This window comes from Tinamus guttatus, unplaced genomic scaffold (assembly GCF_059628265.1).
Source record: "Tinamus guttatus ecotype Peru unplaced genomic scaffold, ASM5962826v1 Tinamus_guttatus_pri_ptg000302l, whole genome shotgun sequence".
In the NCBI taxonomy this organism is placed as follows: Eukaryota; Metazoa; Chordata; class Aves; order Tinamiformes; family Tinamidae; genus Tinamus; species Tinamus guttatus.
In genome coordinates this window covers 284,683-306,739 of record NW_028288836.1, presented here as the reverse complement: position 1 = coordinate 306,739, position 22,057 = coordinate 284,683, and the positions used below count along the sequence as shown (strand labels likewise).

Below are 22,057 nucleotides of genomic sequence, written 5' to 3'. Positions count from 1 at the left end.
TCCTAAAGGACACTTAGAATTTGTCTCTGATCCAAACCTGGGGAAGCTAGTTCCAAAAAGAAACGCAGCCGCTTTTCTGATAAGGCATTTTGGCCAAGTTTGTCTTTAGGATTTATGTTTTCTAAAAACATAAATCAGAACAACTTCAGAACAACCAAATGCACTGGGAAGGACTCTTATTTATAGATAGCCAGACTCTGTAGCGCCGAAGGGTCAAAAATTATAATGCAAATAAATGCAAGTCAAGCAAAACAAAAGGTAGAAATCTTATGTTTGTTTGTTTGGGGGTTTTGTTGTTGTTGCTGTTGTTTTCAGGGAAAAAAAATAGCATTTCTTTTCAGTGGACTGAAGTTCCAAACTACCCAGGGCCATTTGAGTTCCTCACCTTCGGGTTCGTCTTTGGGGAATCTGGCACTGAAATTTCTTTGGCAGAAGTCAAAATACTTGAAGAGGTCTCAGATCCTCTTGAGGCAAAGCACACCTGACTTAAACTTAGCTGGAGAGCTCAAAAAGAGGTTCCCACTGGAACTAGTCATGACAGCACACATTTCACATGGGACAAAAACGCTCTTCCCCTATGTGCTTTTACGGTCCAACTCCAAGGCATCTCTGTGCAAGGAAAACTCATCTGACCAACAAAAAGAAGTTACCCGACACTGTAACCTACAATGTGCCATATTTCAGACTTTTCTCACTTGTATGTCCATACTTGTACTTTTTCTCTGCTTCTTAAATACGTCCTATCAATGCTTAATGCAAAAAGCCTTATACAGTATCTCTGTTTTAAAAAATACAACATAAAATCCCTAGTCAGATTTTTCATTATCTTGGCTTGCCATGCACCAGTAGTTATCTCTGTTGTATCTCTTAATATATATTCATCTGTTCTGCTTGTATACACAGTGAAGTAAAACCAGTGATGCTAATATAAAGTGTTTGTTTAACTGATGCTCAAGGAGATAATTTGAGGCAAGGATAATAAAGACTGAAGCCAGCATGATTAAAGAAAGGAAAAAAAAAAAAAGAGATGCCCTCAGGCAAAAGGTACTTTCTGCTGCTGGAGGTAGGTTGTTGGTGCAACATGAATGCAGGGTACAGAAAGAAGGGAGTAGATGCAGTGATGGTCGGATGATGGACAGCTGACTAACCTGGTGTTGGAAAGAGTTGTGGCACCTCCTCTCACAAGGCCCTTTTGAAAGACTGAATTTGAATTCTTTCGAATTTGCTCTCTTACTTGTGGAAGAGAAAAAGGAAGCTATAACCATACTGTGGCATGAGAAGCAGAAAATGTGCACAAAACAGCAGCACTACGTATCCCTATCCTAAGGCTAGCACTGTTTTTTAAATTAAATGGCTCTTTTTCCTCTGTTTTGTTTTCTGCCTTGGTTATGCTGAAACAGAACAGCCTCTGAGCCCTGGCTTTGCTAAGGAAGGCAAGCTCTTCCAGGTTCCCCACGTGAGCTCAGGCTGCTCTGTACCCTTGGTCAAGGGGAGATTCTTGCACTGAACTAGGGTTGCTCTGAAAGATTCTTCCCTGATCACTTGCAGAGTTATTCCTGCTGTAGTCTTAATAAGGCCTCAAAACAGTATTTTGCAGTCTCTACCAGAAGAGCCTCACCAGATCCAGCCACCAAATGCATTTGCCTTTTTCCATGGCTGCCTCACGCTGCCAGTCAGTCATTTGGCAACAAGTTAATAGACCCAGTCTGACTGATGTGTTCTTGGCTGATGGCAGAAATTCTTGTTGCTAGTCCTCTGTGTTTAGCTTGGAGTTTTGTGTTTTTTTCATCCCGTTTTTATTACACAAGTCTCAAAGTCATCTGGTTCACTCTGTAAGAAATCCCAGTCCTCCCTTGAACTCGTGGTACTAGCTAGATTTGTATCCTTGGCAGACGTAATCTCCATATTCATATCCTTTGCAATATGGTGAATGAAAATTAATGAAAATACTCAAGAAGATCAGTTTGGTCTTAAGGAGTTTCCCCAGTAAATTCCTTTGAGCCCAGGGTGTCCCCTTTCAGTGCTGCCGATTGCATTTCTCTTTGAGCCAGCCCTATAAGCATTTCAGGGCCTCTTCTAATCCACATATTTATTCAGTTTGATGAATCCTCTTTTATGTGATATCAGATGCTGTTATCTAATCAGATTGTACTAACACCAGCATGACAGATTAATTAAAGGCCCTGCAATTTCATGCATTGGTTCTTTCAAAGGTTCGTGACTGTCTAGCTCATTGTCTGGACGCTACACCGAGCTTACTGGGTTTGGCTTCTGTCTCAGCTTTTCCTGTGCTCAGTGTTGCTTTATTTATTGAAAATACAGTGGTGAGGAATTCATTTGATTTTGGAATGGTATTTATTGTTGCTTGAAACATTGCAAATAATAATGGGATGGGAATATTCAACTTCAGTGGTCATTCTCTGAAGTGCTCATCAGGAGGATTTTTTCTCCTGAGAGATCATCCCTTGAGGATTTTTAACCTCTGTTTTGTTTTCACTCTTATAATGTACAAGCTTAGTTGTTTACTCCATGTGGGTAAACTATGCAACATGGTCAGAATGCAGTAAAATAGCAGTTCCAGGAATACACCCACAGAGCTGTTCAAAGAAATCTACAGTAGACTGGGGTTTTTATTAGCTGAAACTAGCAGTCTTTCTTCCCACTGACTTGGTGGCATTCCATGATGAGGTCTACAATTGCCTAGAAAATAAAATGTGCAAGTAGGACTGAGTAGGCTTGTCAAAACAACACTTGTGATAATGCATGAGGCACAGTTTCCCCAACTAAGCCTTATCATTCCTGCTATCAGCAGAGATACCTCTTTACTGCAGCACAAAAAGGGAAAGTAGTGAAACTGCCAAACCATAACTGGAAACTGTTCTTCTCTTCGAAGTCTTACAGACCTTTCCTTTGTAAGCCTACTAAGACTTTTTCTCACAGCATCTTCCAAACCTGTACTTTCCCTAATTTTTTTTTCCTGCCACTGCTGGCATGACTGTGTGTGTATTGCTGGATGTTTTGCCTCCTTCCCCAGATACTCTTCGGGTAGCAACAAATTGTAACTCATTGCTTTCCCACCACGTGCTTATTTGCGAGCAAGTGAGTTGAGTAAACGTGCTGAATGCGTATTGCTGCTCATTCTGAAGAGCTTCCTGACTTTTCACCAAAGCAGTAAACATTAGGATACAAAAATATTCTTCATATCATGAAGACTAAGGACTTAGACTGCATGTACAACTTGAAATGGAATATTTTTGCACTAACTAACTGCATTTCAAGTTGCTATTTTACAATCTGTTTATTTCGAGCTACTTTGTCTTAAAAGGAGATCATAATTTTCTGTGGCATTGCATAGTGTTGTCACAGAAAGAGCCAATAAATGTTTGATTATGTTAATACTAGATTCTCTAGGAGGAGAGGAAAGAAAAAACTACTGTCTATGAGAGATTATTGAGATGTCCTCTAGTACCAATATGATTGAGATATTCTGCATAGTTCCACTGTATGCTTGTTTTGCAGTTTATTAATTTGCTCTAAGCAGACAACCAGCAGGGAGAGTCTCAGCTTGATATCAAAAAGTTTGAAAAATGTTTGGCAAAGGATTTCAAAATCAAAGCTGTCAATGGCACACATCAGCTCCTGAGGATTTGTACAGCATAGCTGTTGAACCTCGGGTTGTTTTACACAGCATACACAGCATACAGTAACACAGTAAAGTCTCTTAAGCTCTTTCAGTTCTTCAGATCTCCATAAAAGAACTGTAATCCTCATCTGAACTATCATTTCAAATTAAGTAAATAAACAAATGGCGTTTACGTAATTGTTCGTCACAGGACTACATTCCTGGTGAAAGGCACCAAATGACCATTGCTCTGAAATCTAAAGATGCCGGAAAGATTACAGCACCTTTATGAATAGCCCTCAAATAAGTAACATATGCATTTGAGACAGAAATCAAAGACTTTTATTTAACTGGAACTTCAGGAATGTTTCACTGGGCAGCTGTAACAGAAGTATGTCCAAGTCTTCCAAAACATTTTTTTTGTAGTCACAAATAGCAAGGTTGCGAATTGATAGTACCCTTTAAAAGATACTACCTTTTGAATATTAAAAGCAGTAGCACATTCAACAAAACAAAGCAGAGCAGCACCACTTCATATAGAACTGTATCGTTTCCCACCTTCTTGCTTGTATGACTTCATCTGCTTTGGTGGTGAAGTCAGATGAGATCAGAGCAGGAGGTCTCAAAACTCAGTACATCCTTCCATATCCTCTAGTGGGGTATCTGGGAAGTCAAAATCATTCGACTGAAGGCCCTGAAAGAAAGGGAAAAACCTTGTTCTTCCTTAAGGGAAGTTACACTGAGTTCAGAGGACAGTGGATCAAGTCCTACTGTCAGCATAATAGACATTTTAAATACATTTATTCTCCATTCATGGAACATGAGCTTGAAGGAAAAAACACTTTAAGAAAACTCTTGCATTGCTTTGTGGCATAGTTTTCTCAGTATAGGAAGCTTCTATTTCAGTAGGAGCTTTGCTAATTGCTACATAATGAAATAGGTAGTATAAATGAACCAAGTTCAATGCTGTACTAATTGCAGAGGTCACTGCGGATTATACCGTTGTTCCTTACATAGGAATATTTTTCATCGTACGAATATTGGATTAGACAGATTATTGACTATCTGCAGCTGCCTTTTGCTTAAAAATTCTTTGAGCAGCTTTTCTGGCTTATGACAATGAAATAGGTATTACAGAGCAACAAGGATCACCCTGCACTTGAAATTATTATCATTTCAGTATCAGTTGGAGCTCATCTCAAGAAACCCTTATGGCCATTTATAAAATTCTAAGTGAGAAAAATAATGACTGCCCCTTTTTTTTCATTTTATAGGACTTTTTTCCCCGCCAGAGATGCTTATGACTACATGACCTGATATTTAATGTTGCTTCAGTAACCCCTCCCTTTCTATCAGTTGGTATCAGCCCACTTACTGGAACTGGGAGCCCTTTGCCACTGCAGGCAGCAGCGATGCCGCCTGCTGAGTGGCCTCCCTGCTACCTGTCACTCCTGAGAAATTAATCCTGGTGCAGCAAGTCAGCACACTGGGACGTGCTTCATGCACCCTGAACTTCACAGCTAATTTGAGTTAGATGCTGTCACGCCACCAAGGCCAGTAGGACCAGCCCTTTGCCAGTGAAATGGTGAGGGAGAGCTCTGCCAGTGCGTAGGACCAGCCTTAGGAAACGGACTGAGCTTGCAGACTAGATCGATCCCGACAAAAATTTGATCCTCACATTGGAGATTAAACAAACAACATGACTGAAAGAGGGGAGAAATATTCTGCTGCGTCCTGCACTATTCAGGTTACAAGATAATCATGCAACACAGCTTCAGAGCAGAATTGCCTTTTAGTTTTACAATACCTATAGTTCAAGGCTCTTTTCAGCTATAAATCCCTTGCATTTCAGGGAGAAAAGGCTTAATCTGCTATATACCACCATGACAAGCATCTGCTTCCTCAAAGGCATCTTTATTAAAAGGAATCAAGATAGCTTCCTGGGAGAAAGACATTATGAGCGTTCAGTAATAAAAAGGAACACCTTATTTTCATTTAAGCCTTTTGATCAACAACAGCAGCTTTGTTGCTGACTGTAAAGGAGAATTTCTAATATTTGAACATGCAATCGAGTGGCCCTGTCTTTTGTTTAGAGCGAAATAAATCATAGAGTTAAAAAAAAAAAGTTGAATTCTTCGCCCAGCATTTATTTTATTTAAGAGATTTTTAATTGACTTCCAAATTAAGGCAACTGAGTTCTGATTATAAAATAAGATTTTGACAGTCATGCCTGGAGCTGACAAACAGGGCACACTGGTAGCTTAAATTTGAAATGACAGCAACAGTTCTCCACTTCAGCATCAATAAAGAATTTCCCCTTGGTATCATACATTAAAATTAGGGAGGTAGAAGCATAAAGTTGAATCTTCAAAAAGGGAGCACAGAAGTGGTAAGGGAGATGCCTCATAGATAAGGAAATACATATGTATAGATACGAGCGCAAAGGAGAAGTTTCTCTGAAATTATTTGCTCTGCTTCTAAGTTTATGAGAAGAAAGTCCGTTTGTCTGTCTTGCCCAGCAGCATGGAAGGAGGTAATTTACAGTGCCTTTAAAAATAATTCACACATCCGTACTGAGATGCAAGGGTGAAGAATGGCTGGGACCCCTATGGATCTGACTCAGCGCTTGGTCAGGGGAGCGTGTGAGTATGTGAATGAAACAAGAGGCCTAGCAGGAACAGACTGGCATGGAGCAGAAACCCTGTAAACATGCTGTTCCTTCATATCCAGCTGACTATGCTATCTCAAGGTTTATTTATTTAAATTTCATAGGAATAACATACCCTAACTGTAATGCTGCCTGATCTAGATGCTGGCAATTAAAACACCTGCATTTGTCCAAGGTTCACCGTAGTCTATTCAACGGAATTGCCTTGACACCTCCTTTCACTTTACCTGTAGTTTTTTTTTTACTCTTTTTGGCAAAGAATTTCAAGCAGAGTTTAGAAAAGCTGCATGCTGTGCAGAATTTCCAAAGTTTCTAAATTCTTCAAAGAAGAAACAAAGCTTTTACAGTTCGAGTAAGCTGATTTTAAACATCTGTCTTTTTAGGATCACCACTTTGAAACGATAGTTCTATGGAGGTCATCCCACAACACTCCTACAGCTCTTAGACTAGTCCCTAAACTAGAGGACTTCTTGCATTCCAGCAAAATATAGCTGGTCTTAGCACCAGTTATAAGTTTTCCTTCAAGACCAGCAACTGGTATGAACAAGTCTTTTGTTCTAGCTTGTTCAAAACAAACATATTTGATAATCAGCAGGAACATGACCAGAGGGAGTAGCAATTAAAACTAACAAGAGGCATTATCTGAAAGAATTTTTAGTTTTCTTTGCAAGCATACCTTCCAGATTGTGTTGCATAGACTACTTCAAAATATTTCAGATGTTTGCTCCTAGTGCAACTCTTCAAAGTCTCAGGACCTCATTTCCGTAATGACCAAAAGAATTTGCTTACCAAAATGTGCATAGACTAATTTGTTCCTGACTTATACAATCCTTTAGACTTATTGATCTCAGTGCCTTCCTGGTGTTTACCTGCCAGGAGTATTCACACTACACCTGCAAGAAATTCATCAGTAGATTACCCCAAATAGGCATGCCCATTGCAAGGTGGTTTTACCTTAACATTATCACACTTCAGAAGCTATTTTGAAAAAATTCATGCTTTTGGCCAGCTGCCTGGGAAGTGTGAACAATATGCAACAGCCTCTGAAGGCTAGGATTTCATCAGTGTGGAAGCTGGAGTACATGGAAACGTCATGATCAGTGAGCATCCACTGCTTTTTATCATCCATCGCATCATTCTTCCTTTTTTCATTTTTTATTTTTCCAACTTTGTGCCTTTTATTGGATTATGTGCTCTGTCTTTGAAGATTTCAGCAAAAGATTAATTTTAATCTGTTGTTTCTGTAGACAGAGGTATTTATCTAAGAATTCGTTGAGTAAAACTACGTATTAGTTTTCGGAGTAAAACTAGATGATACTCCATACTTCACTGTCACATCAGGCCAGCTTAGTTTTCCAGTCTCTGAAATTGCAATAGTACAAGAGTTGTCTTGACCCCTCCTCCTCCTCTCCTCTTGGCAAGATGCTCATCCAAAGCCAGTTTGGTATTTCATATAAAGCAACTCTGAGAGAAAACTTAGCTATGCTGAATTATTTTTTGACATCCTCTGCACTTCCATTCACATCAGCAAGAGGGGAAAAAAAAACTCAAGTATGGAGAAGATGGAAAAGAGATTGCATCTCCTCAGGCTTTATGGGAACAAGGCAGAACAGGAATGGTGCAGGGGCGAGGATACTATGACTGGAGACTATTCTTGTTGGAGTGAAGTCTTCTGTGCAATACAGAGCACGAACATGAAGGAATGTCGATAGTCTGTCTTCATCATTTCCTACCATTTTGAAATACAGTGCGAAAGAAATTTATTAGTTAAATCAGTGACCCAGAGATAAAAACTTAGTAGGCAAAATTTTGAGATGTACTGCAATACTTCAATATTAGCTTTATTTAAGCTGTTGATTTCCATTCGTGTTTTTGCTTAATTTGGCAAGTCAGGGTCTTGTGCTTATTTAAGACAAATGAAAATAAGCTAATAAGGTTTAATTATCCAATTCAAGGAGACAAGTTAGAGACTGAGCATAAATAGAAAAAAAATCTTTGCTATTCAATATCACATATAATAGCAAATGATCATTATATGAGGGCATTAGGAAAGCAAGACTGAGAAAGGATGCCCATAAAGACAGGAGGTAAATTTGATGTAGCCACATGGCTGAAGCAGTGCTGAGCTGTTGTATAAACTGTGTGATGACAGGCGGTGTACTCTGTGGCTGAAAGTATGTGTATAAATGATGTAAGACAGCAGACCCTATTTAAGAATAACTACCAGAATATTTACAGTTGCTCAAATAGTGCAACGCATCCACTGTATAACTGATCACCCTTTAGGTGGAAGAATTAAATATATATATGTATCTATGTGCATTTTTTTTTTATTCAGATTCTTTTAACCCAGCATTAAGACACTTCTGAAGTTAGATTAAGCATCACATTGCACCATATGTTTAGCATAAGCAGGAAGGCTCACGGAGTTGCTTGTGATTGAAGTTATAGTTCAGATTCGTTCCTGCCAGGCACAGAGAAATCCAAGTTGCAAGGCTTGTTACACAACTCCCGGCGGGGGGTTTCTATCAGCTCTTCCCTTACGGGCAGGCTGCCTGGGTACCACTTATGGTATTCCTTGTACAGGCATTAGCCAAGGACCTGGTGAACATGTAGCAGGATTAATTACTGCCAGGCATTTAGAAGTTATGCTGGAAAACCCCTGGCTCTAGAATTTGCCTGTCCCTGGGCATTCAGAAACAACATGGGCTCATTTTGATTCTCTCCTTAAGTTGCATGTTCCTGGAAGGTACAGAGGAAGAGCATGAAACGCTGATGCATTCTCCAGTTCTCCCCTTCATTATCAAATTCTATAAGGGCAGAGCATATCTAGCCTGACTGCATTTCAAACTGGTTGGTATTTTACCAACCAGTGCCTTTGAAAGACACTTATTATAACAGCAGCAACTGGGCTGCCAGCTGCCAGGAGATCTCATGAGCAGCAGAAATCAGTGCTCCCACTGCCTCCTACTCGCCCGTCTCAGAGAGGGTATTTTCAACCCATGCCTCAGTTGCTGACTCATTTATTCTCATCCACCCCAACTTGAGAATGAGAGTTTAGCAGTTTTCACGACACAGACTCATGGCTTAAAAACCAGCCTAGAAACCAAGACCCAAAATAGAAAGAGGCATTTTGCTTATGAAGTATCTTCTGGTGAGTGTATGGCCAACGCCCCAGATTCCGGTGAAAGAGTAAAAGTTTCTGTTCTGCAAGTAAAGCAAGAAAGCTTTTCAGGATAGACATGGAGGAAGATAGTTTAGCTCAAACAAAACAATCTGAGATTTCTCAACAGCTTCTAAAGTCAAACTTGACTTGTTTATGCAATTACTTTTCAGGGCAAAAGATTATCAGTGTGTGTCAGCATTTCCAAAATAAAGCAAAATACTTTTGCTTTTGACATCTGTCTTTCAGAACTGGCCGAAGAAATGCAATGCAGGCTTGCTCATATTCCTCCGTCAACCCAAAATATGCAGTCTTGCTGGGAAATTCCTTCTCTTAACATTTCTTGCAGTCTCATCTATCTTATAGACATGTCTCTCTCCAAGTGAGGTTTGCAAAGCTGGGTTGGAAGTGGGAGTTTCCCTGCTATGAAATTGGGGGGATATGTTGTGCAAAGGCCTGGCATCTGTGAAAGCAGCATTTTCTGCAGTTCCTCTTTTTGGTTTAAAATAAAGCCCAACTTCACAAAATCTGAGAAATTTAGGAGAGTTTCTTTCTATTAGTCATTGCCTTTAAGAAGGTAGAGGTTTGAATGTACATATAAGTCTGGAAATTTCTTGTATTTTGCTGTTCCAATCTGAGAGTAAAAGACTCCAGTTTTAGATAAGAAAGGTTAAGACTGACACTACCAAACTGTCTTGAGAAGCATCCTTGTGCAAATATCCTATTTGGCTTCTTTTTGTGAAAGATAGTAGTTTCCTGAAGAAGTGCACGGTTTCAGGAGAAACGTGTTAGTTTTCTGTGCACCGTTACGCTCACCTCCAGAAAAAGTTGTGCCATAATTTCATTGTGAGTTAACTTGTTGACTTCATGTCTTTGGATACTAGGAGAAACAGGCAAGTTATTTTTAAAAGGAAGTAAGTGCTAGCCAATCTTGTAAACATGTTAGAACTGAGAGAGAAGTTCAGAGTTCCCAAAACTTAGGCTGGGATACAACGGATTTGTTTTCTAAGAGGAAATAATGACTTTGAAGAAACTTTGCCAGTTCACCCTTTCTTGCTTCTCCACTTTGAATCCCTCTACCCCCCATTTGTTAACAGGTATATTAGGTCAAAATCTAGATGCAGAATTGCAAGTTTAGAGGGATTGTTGCTTTCTGTAGGTATTGCAGTGTTGGCAAGTGCTGGAATAACTGGAACGGCTTCAGAGGGACTTTTGCAATAAATTCACCAGTCCTAGAGAAAGGAAATCACTGTCACTATCCAGAGTTTGTTTCCAATTCAACCAAAAGAACTTTAATCTCATCCTAATAAAACTGGTCTAAAGGACAAGAATGAAAGGGAAAGAAAAACAGATGCATATGGAAGGTTTTCATGTTGATGTTACGGACTTGGTTCCTAGTGGATGTTTCCAGGAGTGGAAACACCAAGTCTGGATTTGGGCTGGTAGTCTGGGTGCCCTCCGTTTCTCGCTTCCAAGCAATTAAGACATGAGCTCATCTGGCAGCTCCGTGGTCGTGGCCGCTGGAATTGCACCTAACAGGACGGCTTTGTGCAGCCGCCGGCGCGCTGGATGCAGCAGCTGCTTCAGCACGAACCTTCACCAACCCCTGCATCCCTTCTCGACACAGCAGCTGACAAAAATGACGAATCTCAAACACATTCTGCTCAACAGAAGCTGGGCAAAGCCCCAGTCCATTAGCAACATGTCACTGCTGGGCCGCATGGGGAGATAAATGCTTTGAGAGTGAGTTAAGGGGCAGCAGGTAATTGCACAGTGCACTAAGGAAACGTGAATGTCCTGCCGTCCTGCGTGTTCAGGGACAGCTAGGCAGCCTTCCACTCCCCCGGTCAGACCCAGGAGCCTTACTGCATGGCAATACACATTTTAGGAAGCATAGTATTTTTGACATCCACTTTGCAGATTTTTGCTTTCCCTTGGTATATAGTGTAAAACTGAGGAAAATAAAAGCCCAGACCAATTGTTTGCCTTTCCTTATAAGCCCAGCCCTATGATAAGTTAGGAATTCGGTGCATTTGCTCTATGAGCTTGTCGTCTCTTTTGTGTCCAGTGGGAGAGGGAGACAACATAGACCGAGGCTGAAGGAGCAAAATCTGCAGATGCTTGCTTCAGTTTGCCTCAGCCTTTTATCATGTGGAAGTAATGTTCATTAAATAGCAGGGACTCACTTGCGTAACGTGTTTTGCTTAGTGCACATATGTTCTGAGGCTCGTAGGGAACTCTGAGTGAGCACGGAAGCCCATTGGCAGCAACAGCACTGCTGTTGCAAAGCTCTTTCATCCTAGTCTGCTTCTAGGAGGGAGGCTTCTGAACCCTACTTGGCAAGGGAGAGAGGGGCAAAAGGTAGCCAGCTCATAATTCTGGCATTTTCAAAAGTTGAAAATGGGTTTATTTCCCAAAGCAGATCATCTGCTGATTTAAGAGAAGCTCCCTCTGGCTGCAGATCCACTTCAGGAAGTTTCCATTTCCCTGTCGCACCAAAGCCTCTGTTTGTGTGGCCATGCTGCCCCTAAGTAAACCAGCCCTCCCAAATGATTGCCCACTCTGGCAGTGGCAAAATTAGTAATTCTATATGATAACAGTAGTAGATTAGTCTCCTCAAAAGCAGCCAGAAAGTGGTAAGACTGTACTTGTCGTGGTACCCTGGGTTTGGCTACAATGTTGGTAGTGGGAGAGTTCTGTTGCTGCCTCTTGCAGAGTTTGCTAAATATATTATTACATCCCATAGATTCCATACAAAAAAGGTAGTCCATTATTTTTCTTGGCAGGTGTCAGTTTTAAGTCAGTAGTCAATTATTTGTCTTAGGTATTTGTTTTCCAGGTATCAGTATATGAGATCCTAAGCATTAACAAAGAGTAGGAAGTCACAGAAATAAGACAATTGAAGGAGTAAAAATAAACTTTGCTGATCTGGCCTCCAGTAGACTTCACACAAGAGCCAGACTTCACAATTCCTGAGACAAACAAATATACTGAGATACTTCCCTTTTGCTGTGAGCTAATGACAGATACAGGGCTTCCTTGTTCACCTCGTACCTTAAAAACTTTAGCTTAGACAATCTCTGCTGTGCCTTAAAAGGTATGTGGGTTTCTTTATTTTTTTTTAATTTGGATCAATGCCAGTCTGATTTTTCTTAAGGGAAAAAATAGACTCACAATAAATACAGGAATGTGTAATTGGGAGTGCTAGGAAATCTTATTTGAAAAAATACCACTTAGAGAATTACTCGTAGTGTGCAAAAAGAGGCAATAGCCAGCTTCATATGCAATACTTGAATATAGAAATGCAAAGGAAAGGATTAAAACATCTAAATTACTTCAAAATAATGTTATGTGGTATGGTAAATTCTATCTGTGAGAAAGCCAGAAACAGCAGAAAGGGTGAAAGCAGAAAAGCGAGTGGAACTTATGGAACTTTCATGGAGTGAGATGAAATTATTAGGTCAATTATTGATAAGAACAAAAATGTCTTTGGTGAAAGAAAACCAGAAGTCATGCAGGATAGTGAAAGAGTCAAGTCTGCAGGAAATGAAAGGGGAATCAGTGAAAATGGGAGCTCTGCACTGTGCTGAGTGCAGGGACCTTCACTGATAAGAGATCATCTTTTAATGCATAAGAGACAAGGCCGTTGGTCTTCTGATTCCCATTCAGATTAGATAGTAAGAAAGAAAAGACCGTGATGAAGATGCGTAGATGCTGGGACAGGCTGCCTGGAGAAGCTGTGTGGTCTCCCCTGCATCTCCTCCAAGACATTCAGGCCTTGCTTGAGCATGGCCCAGAGCAGCCTACTCCCCAAAGATCCCTTCCGACCTGAACCGGGCTGCAAGTTCTTGGAGCCTGGTAAAAAGTTGCAGCCTTGGAGAAACTAGCAATATCCATTTCAGAAAGAGAGAAAACTGAGGGCTATTTCAGCAGGGACTGAGTTAATGTTAATACCTGGCAGACTGACAGGTAGGGGACCTGTGTAGATTAAATAGGCAGGATGCATACAAATAAGTCCTAGGGCAGCCCTTTCCTAAGATTTAATTTATAAACATGAGAAAATGAGTTTTTATGAAGTAGACAACTGATAGTAAATCTGTTTATATTTTACCGTGGGGGAGCAATGCAAAGCAAAGAACAAAATCTGTAGCTACAGATGTTCCTGTGAGAAATAAAGAGCAAAGTAAGGAGGACTGCTGCAGGTACCACATCATTTATGATTAAGTCAAGTTTTCTTTGTACATGTTATGATGCATATGATATTAGTTTACATTAGTTTACATATGATATTAGTTTACATCCTTCCTAGTGCTCTCTGGATTCAAAATGGGATTTGATGAAAAAATGATAGCTGCTCCACAGTGCGTTTTGAAGAGATGAGTAGATGGCCTGCTCCCAGTTTTATGTGTTTTAATTTATAACTCAGTGTTATTTGTCTCTTAGCTTTACAAGAGAAATAGCTTTTCAGAGAAAATGAATCTCTGGCCTCTAAGTGAAGATTTGGAGACAAATAAACTGAGGCTGGAGGCAGCCATACTTCCGTGACATAAACGCAAATGGTTCTTACCTCCAAGGATGAACTCCCGGGACAAAAATCTCACATATTGCTCTGAAAGCCAAGGGCTCCCCCGGCTTTTCTGCACTGCTGCCCGTCTCTTTGCACTGGTCATCATGCCTGTACCTACGGACAGGCCCTCAGTGCCCTAGTCTGGTGTGTTTAGCTTATCTGCCAGCTCCCCAGCATGCCCACTTGTGCATTAGCGGTTGTAACTTTTGGTGGGTCGACCTGTTTTCAGCGCTTGCAGCATTTTGGCTAGAGAAAGCCTGAACTAGTGGCTCTCCTCAAGAGAAGCTTTAATAAGGGAATAGGAGAGACGGGTTTTATTAGCACACTGTCAGAAATTGACCTCAGATGGCATTGCAATCATCTGACACATGACCAGCAGCAGATGCCGAACCAAAATTAGAGGCACTTAAACGAGGATAGAAGCATTGCAAAAAAAAAAAAAGGGGGGGGGGAAAGGAAAGAAAAGAAAAAAAAAGAAAGGAAGAGAAGGAAGGAAGAGAAGGAAGGAAGGAAGAAAGGAAGGAAGGAAAAGAAGGAAGAAAGGAAGGAAAAGGAACAATAAAATAATGAAGAGTCATCACTTTTTATCTGCAAGATCAGATTGCCTCTACCCCTTCAGGTCTGTCTCCTCATACACAATGCTTTGGCAATCCTCTTGACCCAGGAGAATTTGGTGTGTGCTATTTTTACCCCGTTTTTTCTCCTTTTTATGTCTACGACTGTGGAAGTCCTACACAGACCTGTGTTAGGCACTAGCAGTTTGCCTCAAATTACTTTCCAGTGGCTCCTGCCTTTACAATAAACCCCAAACCAGAAACAAGCACTGCACAGGCAGCACCGATCCAATACTTCAATTATGCTTCAAGAGTCCTGTATTTGTCACATATCCTCTGGCAATGCAGTTTATGCAACTGTGACACTGCAAAGCAGAACAGCCAAAGCCCAGTAGTAAATTTGATACAGATGATGTCAGTGCACCAAAATTTAGTAGATGAAAACTCAGCCAATAATTATCAAGAGAGAGATTATTGGACTTTGGAGGACTGTCCCTTATGTTAGCTTGTTCTTTAACCAGCTCTCTCCCGTCTTCTTGGGAGACTACAAGTAGGAAAAAGGCTTTTTGAGGTTCCTACAAATGTTCCTTGAACCAAAGATATCCTTAGCCAAGTTACTGCCAAATTTATTGAGTTTCTGGTATCATCTTCAGGTAGTTTAATAGTTAAAATAGACTTGCAAACAACTCAGAAAACTTGAAAACCCATTTTCAAACTAACCAAGACGTAAGTACATGACAACTACCTGTAGGTCATGATCTTCTTTTTCAGAGTAATCAAAATTGAGGAGTGACAGGAATTACTGCTTCTCAGATTTTATTTGTTCTGCTTGAAATTCAACCCCGAGAACATGTACCAGTGAAGTATTTACTGTATGGTGAATAGTTAACTTCAAATTAAGCCGAAAGTGTGCACTTCTAGTGAGATTCAAACTACTGAAGTTCTGTGCATTAGGTAGGCATTAAACCATTTTACAAGCAAAAGAGAAGGTTTATTACAGATATGGCATTGCCAGTTTCTCCTTTTTTTTCAAGCTTTTATAGCTATATACAAATCTAGTCATCCTTCAGTCACTGGCAAGGCAGGATCATATAAGAGGTGATCAAACATTAGCAAACCAGCCTAAGGGAGGGACTTCGAATCTTTGGCCACAGGTGCGTGCCTGTAGACTGGAAGGTATCATTTTTTTCTGCCAGCAGTAGTGAGCAGTGCTGAAAAGGCATGCAAAATTGGAGCTGCTTAGGGCCCTGTCATTTTTCTCCACAACTGTTGCTCTTTCAAGCGTTCCCTTTCCATGCAAAAGATTGTTGTATTCATCCATTATGCGTGGCGTAGAGATTTGATGAAGGTCTCATATGTTCCTTCTGAGAGGATAAAGGTAGCTGCAGTACCCAATTTTAAAGATGCGGTTACTGTTTTAAAATGTCGTTAAGCATATTGTTTGCTGTTCTTCTGACTTACATCTTTTGGATGCTAATTTAAAAACTACTCTGATCTTAGTGGACATTAGAGACAACACTGAACTTGGCATAAGAATAGGGCTCGGGATGTTGTTCCCATGCCCTCTATTAAAGATTTCATATTTCTGGTAATATGATAAGATGTTACTGTTGTACAAGGCATGTTAATCTACTGCCATGTTAGGCTAGCTGTTCGTTAAAACCTCAGAAGTTGCCATCACCAATAGTCTTTCTGCAAGCACCTCTATTTCCTAGTTCCCCTGTCAGGGTTGGTGTGACTAAGCCGGTTGAAAGTGGGATGGCAACTGAAATATATATGACCAAGCTAACTTACTGTATTGCTTCTGTCATTATTACTATTACTTAGGTCTGTCTGATTTGCTTGAAAAGTCACACAAATCTTTGCAGAGAAATCCTCTGTTGCATGTGAAACAAGTATGCAATACACAGGCTGCTGACTAGTTCTAATAGCTGATTTTTGTGTACCCAAAATGTGTATAAAATGCAGTCAGATAAACAAGAAATGGAGATTTGTCTTGATGTATAGTTTTCTTTCTTTATTAGAGATTTAATTGAAGACCTAACAGGAAATTAAACTGGAAGATTACCAAGTGCATGACTGGCACGCCATGAAAGATGTACTGACTTTATCTTTCATATTGCGCCCCAAATCAGCTTTCCCAAGTTTATGAGGTCTCTTGTGGGTTTAAGGAAAGCAAGTAAGAACTCAGTGGCTTCAATGATAATGACACAGAAAGGTGCCTGAGGTAGAAAAGCTGCACAAAGTGCTTGTGATTGGAAACTGAGAATGAAGAGTCTTTTGCACTGTCTTCTTAAAGTGAAATTGGAAAAAGAAAGTTGGAAAAGCTAAACCATCTGTAGATGGCTCTATTGGCTGTTCATTTCCTAAGATTCTTTCCAAAGAAGCGTTCAGGAGCATTGCTTTGCAGGCCTTGCCTCTAGGGTATTTCACCACATGTCCAACTGTTCCACAGGAGTATAAATTAATGACAACATTTCTCTTACAAAGTCCCTTTTGGGTTTTGCCAGTTTACTTTACCCAGTACACAGCATGTGTCAGGGGAAAATTATTCAGATACAGCTGCAATTTGTTCAAACATCAGAGATCAGAGTTCAGCCTGTAAAATCGTAGAGCAAGAGGAGTGCTCAGATCTATCTTTCTATCCTACTTGTGTGGAAAACTGTGATCCCAAAGGGCCAAAGCCACACGGAGGTGGTTTAGTTGGCTTGAGACTTGTGCTCTGCAAAGGTTTGTCTCTGTGCAGAGAGATTGCAGGGCTGGGTCTGTGCACATAGTCTGATTTCCTGGAGTCCTGGTTTTCCAAGACACTATCTTCCCTTGTGGACTCTGAAACTCTGTAGTGGTCCAGGCCAGGAAGGAAGCACTCGTGCTTGTGAATTGGACTGAAAAGGTTTCCGCTGTTTGCAAGTGACAGGAAACATTTAAGCTAGACCACATGAAGCTAGTTTTCTGTTTCTCTTCAAACCAGAGCAGCCACAAATATTTCAAGGCGTTCTTTGTGGATAAGGGGGGGAAAAAAGCCACCAAGGAACCAACTCTCTATATGACTTGACCTAAAGGCCGTGTTTGCCCATTACTGGCGACAGCTGCAAGAAGATCTAACATCTTTAGAAAGTGTAAACGAAAAGATTACAACTCAGTATACACTTGGATATCCAATATCATCATGAAAGGAAGCTAAGTTTGACCATTTCACAGGCCACACAGCCTTCTCTACAGATTGCCTGGGTACACCACTAGTGTCACAGGATAGCATCTCTTTTGGCACCTGTAGATAGAACATAACTTGAGTGCCCATCAGTGCAATAAGTGAAATTATCTGTTCCTCAGAAGTGACCATGTATACCTGCAACAGGTCTTCAGGATCTTAGATGTGATATTTTCTAGGAAGGAACAAATTGGAGCAGGAAGGGTGAAAGCATTTGGAATCACACATATTTAGGTCAGAGCACTTTTTACAAAAAATCAGCAAATATCAGTGATGGATAGGTTGCTATTTTCTTCTGCTACTTTGATTGTGCAGCTTTAGTCTCAAGGAATTAAGCATATCTTACAGGAAGAATGTAAAAGAAAAGCAATAAGAAAAAAGCTAATTTCTGCCATGGAGATGCAGTTTCTTTGGAAGTCAGTGGGACTTGTAGTAAAAAGAAAAGTACTCAACAACCTGCAACCAAAATACTTACATTTAAAATGGCAGGACTTCACCTTGGTTGCCTGCCAATACTCAGTTTGTGTTTTATTCTTTCGGAAAAAAGCAATGTGAGAAGTGTCATGTAAGTGGATAAACTAGGATTTGCAGGATGGATTGGAGAGGTGCTCCTGGGAGGCCCAGTTGTTGTGGCCCTGTCAGCACACATCGGCTGTGACCTATAAGAACTAAATTCTTGTGAAAACAAGTCTTATTTCATGCTCACTTTTTGGATCTAATACTATTTTAACAATTTGCTGAATATATCAGATTGATGCTATCACACTGAAGATAAAATTTATCATTCTGTCACTTTTACTCAATAATTCAGAAGCATTTTGGTGTAGGCTTGAATTTGAAGCAATGATTTTACACATTCCTTCTGGGATTCATCTTGGTTATAGAAATGCTCCTTTTAGTTCATGGTGATTCATCGGTAGGCGTAGCCTAAGTACGGGCCTAGAATGAAATGGTAGGTTAAGGTTATTTGAATTAAGGTCTTGAAGTGTGTGCACTGTATTTCTTTTTAAATATGCTACAAAGAGGTGTAAAGGAGTATATGATCTGGGTCTTGTGAAGGTCTTGTGAAATACATAAAAGGAGGACATATATAGACATGTTATACATGTTTAGACATGTACATACGTTGCCCAGTTTCCTAATATAAATATGGGATTGTATTAGTTCTTCACAACAATTAAATGGAATGTAGTTAAAAGCTAAATACACCGAAACACCGTTTTAACTCCTAAATTTTCAATATGTATTTTGTCAAAGTTTTCTACCTAAACAGATATATGGCCTGCAAGGACTACGCATGGTTACATTCAGGTCTCCGGCCTCAAAGTGGTATTTAAATAATATGGTATCATTCTTGATGTAAAACATGTCATTAAGTCAATCAGAAAAGAAAAAAAGACGGAGTTCTGGTATAGAAGAATTTTGTAAGATACTTTATAAATAGTCACATTCGCATTTTAAAAAGAGATTATGTTAAACTCTTCTGCTCCTTTACTGTCCATGTGAAGTTACCATGCTGGCTATATCTCAAGTCATTTTCTGCTTCTGAATGCAGAGAAGAGCCAACTCAGGGCAAAAATAATGAGAGTTGAACTTCCTTTCCTACAGAAAGAGGTTGCAGAAGACGTTTTTTCAGCCTTCCTGCACACGTGCTACATTATATTCTTTGTCTCTCTATGTTTCAACAGGCCTTGAATAGGGGTATCGCTGCTGTCAAGGAAGATGCTGTGGAAATGCTGGCCAGCTATGGGCTGGCATACTCGCTGATGAAGTTCTTCACAGGTCCGATGAGTGACTTCAAAAACGTAGGTCTGGTGTTTGTGAACAGCAAGCGAGACAGGACCAAAGCAGTTTTGTGCATGGTCGTGGCTGGAGCTGTAGCTGCTATATTTCATACCTTAATAGGTAAGATCAAATCTAATGAATACATCTCTTAATTTGTTTCCTATCCCTCACCCGCTCTTCAAAGCTGATTATTCTGTAGGCTTAAAATTTTGTTTGTAAAAGTGCAGCAGGAAATGCAAGGAGATGAACTCTCTTGGGCTGGAACCGTGCCCAAGCCTTGCAATTCTTATTACTTTTTAAACATGTTGTTAAATGGCAGATTCTACCCCCAGGGCTCACCTGCCTGGCTACTCACTTCATTGCTTATCTCATGCTGCCAGTGTTGCTGACCTGGCAACATCAATGGGTTGCTTAAAGCTGATAGCTCAGTCTTAGTGGCAGGCAGTGACCGTCACCTGGTGGCACAGTGTGTGCATGAGTAAGTTCACCACTCAGCAGGACATCAAGATGTGGAAGGCAAAGCTGTTTGTCCAAGCTTGGTAGCATTATTGGTGTATTCCCTTGATGCCTTTCCTTTCACTAGTTATCTTACAGTGCAAAACTCCAAGCAAGCAGGTGCCAGCAACCTCATTAAAATGCCAGGTATTACTCTCCACTAGTGCTAGTCTTGATCCACATCTGTTGAATAACTGATCTGTAAGAGAAATAGCTCTTAGAGAAATAGCTAAGAGCATTCGATGCCAAGCTGAGACCAGCTCCCTGAATGTACTCCAAGCAAGGAAAATACACAAGCAGCAATAATGGAATTAAAAAAAAAAAAAAAAGAAAAACGCAGAATTTTCAAGTTCCTGAGAGACTGAAATGTGTCATCAAGCCAAGCATCAACCAGTACCACAACAATAAACTACGTGACCTGGAAGATTTTAACTTCATTCTCATCAAGAACTGCACCAGATCCTCTGCACCTTCTAGCTCGTGTCACAGAGCAGAAACGAGTGTATCTATCTCAGCCTCAAGGAACGGGAGATACTGGAGGAAGCAGCAGAGACTGCATGGCATTCAACAGGTACAATCCTAGAAGCTGGATGCTCAGAGGCATGGGAAGAGGGAGGGATGTGGCACCATAGCCTGTGGAAGCGGTGGGGTTTGGTCTAAGGAGGTCGGTGTGTTACCTGGGGTGGCAGATCTTTCTATTGTAGAAACATGCAAAAAGCAAGTGTGATGGCAATAGACAGAATTGTTGTGGAATTGCAGAGCGGGCTGGATGCAGGATACTCTTCATTATCAAGCTGTTGCTATCTCATGTACCAGACATGCTCCTGCTCAGCAGAGAGTTCCTGCATGAGCAGTTACCAGAGCCTTCTGGCAAGGATGCAGGTCTCCTGCCCACATCCCTCAGTGGGGTGCCACTTTATTTACTGTGTGCCTCCCAGGCACTCTAGTTTGTTTGATCATCGTGGCTTTTATTCCAGCCCTGACACAGTAGCCCTGTCAGTCTACCTTTATCCTATGTTCCAGTGATAATAAGCACTCAACATCATGTAAAGTACTGTGCTCACCAGCCATCACCAACACTCTGTCTGGGCTAACCCTCTTGATAATTTTACCAGATAATTTTAGCATTCATGCATTCAAGTTATTTATTTCAGCAGTATTGATTGGGCACTTCCTCAATATCTGTTTGCAGCTGAGGCTGAGTACTTGCGCTGAGTCAATATTGTAAACTTGTGAGTTTAATTTGTAAGTTCAATTTGTACGTTGGACTCCCACATTTCTTTGCTTGGAATATTTCTTGAGCCTCCAGAGCTGCCCTTCTAGTTCCTTGCTTGTTTTCCCTCCAGGGCTGGTCAAAGTCATTGGCTTTTCCAGCTAGATAGAGAATTATTTTCCAAATATCAAAAATTTCGTGCTAAGTCATTACAGATTTTAGGAGAATTTAAAGTTTAGCCATCAGATTTCCAGGTAAAGGACATCATAGCTGGATTTTCCATGCGGTACATTTTATTGAGCAGAGGGGTTTGGGACAACCATTTGAAAAAATGCCAGGTAAGTTACTTGGCTTTGCCTTGAAATGGAGCCGTACTGAATTCAGACCCTCCAAAGTGCCCTCTCTGCAGTTACTAAAAAAAAACAAAAAGAAGAAGAAAAAAGGACTGTACTTGCCTAAAAACTTAAAGTGCTGAATTAAAGGGCTTCGCATAAGCTTTCAACTGCTCATGGTGGCAGACAGCAAAATATTTTTTAGTATTTTAATTTGTCTATGCCTGAAAATATGCAAAGGCCACATCAGAGACTGGCAGAGCGCCCAAGTGAATGGAGCTAGTCAGATTCTAGCACCACTTGCCTGGCTGATGTTGCCAAGTTTTATGTCTCAAGTTTCCTTTGAAAATGTTTCAAATCCTAATTACTCTTTTCTGACCCACAGATGCACAACCTCCCCAACAGGAAAAGGAGAAGGAATCCAGCAACAGACAGGCAGCCTCCTAG

General features: G+C 40.6%; 1 protein-coding gene across 1 annotated transcript in view; it reads left to right on the top strand.

The window, feature by feature from the left end:
* ANKH (ANKH inorganic pyrophosphate transport regulator) overlaps positions 1-22,057 on the top strand; it is a 92,320-nt gene that overhangs the window by 32,618 nt on the left and 37,645 nt on the right. The window contains exon 2 of the mRNA XM_010222996.2: positions 19,474-19,690. Within this exon, the coding sequence (XP_010221298.1) occupies positions 19,474-19,690 (217 nt within the window). The remainder of the gene's footprint in view (positions 1-19,473; positions 19,691-22,057) is intronic.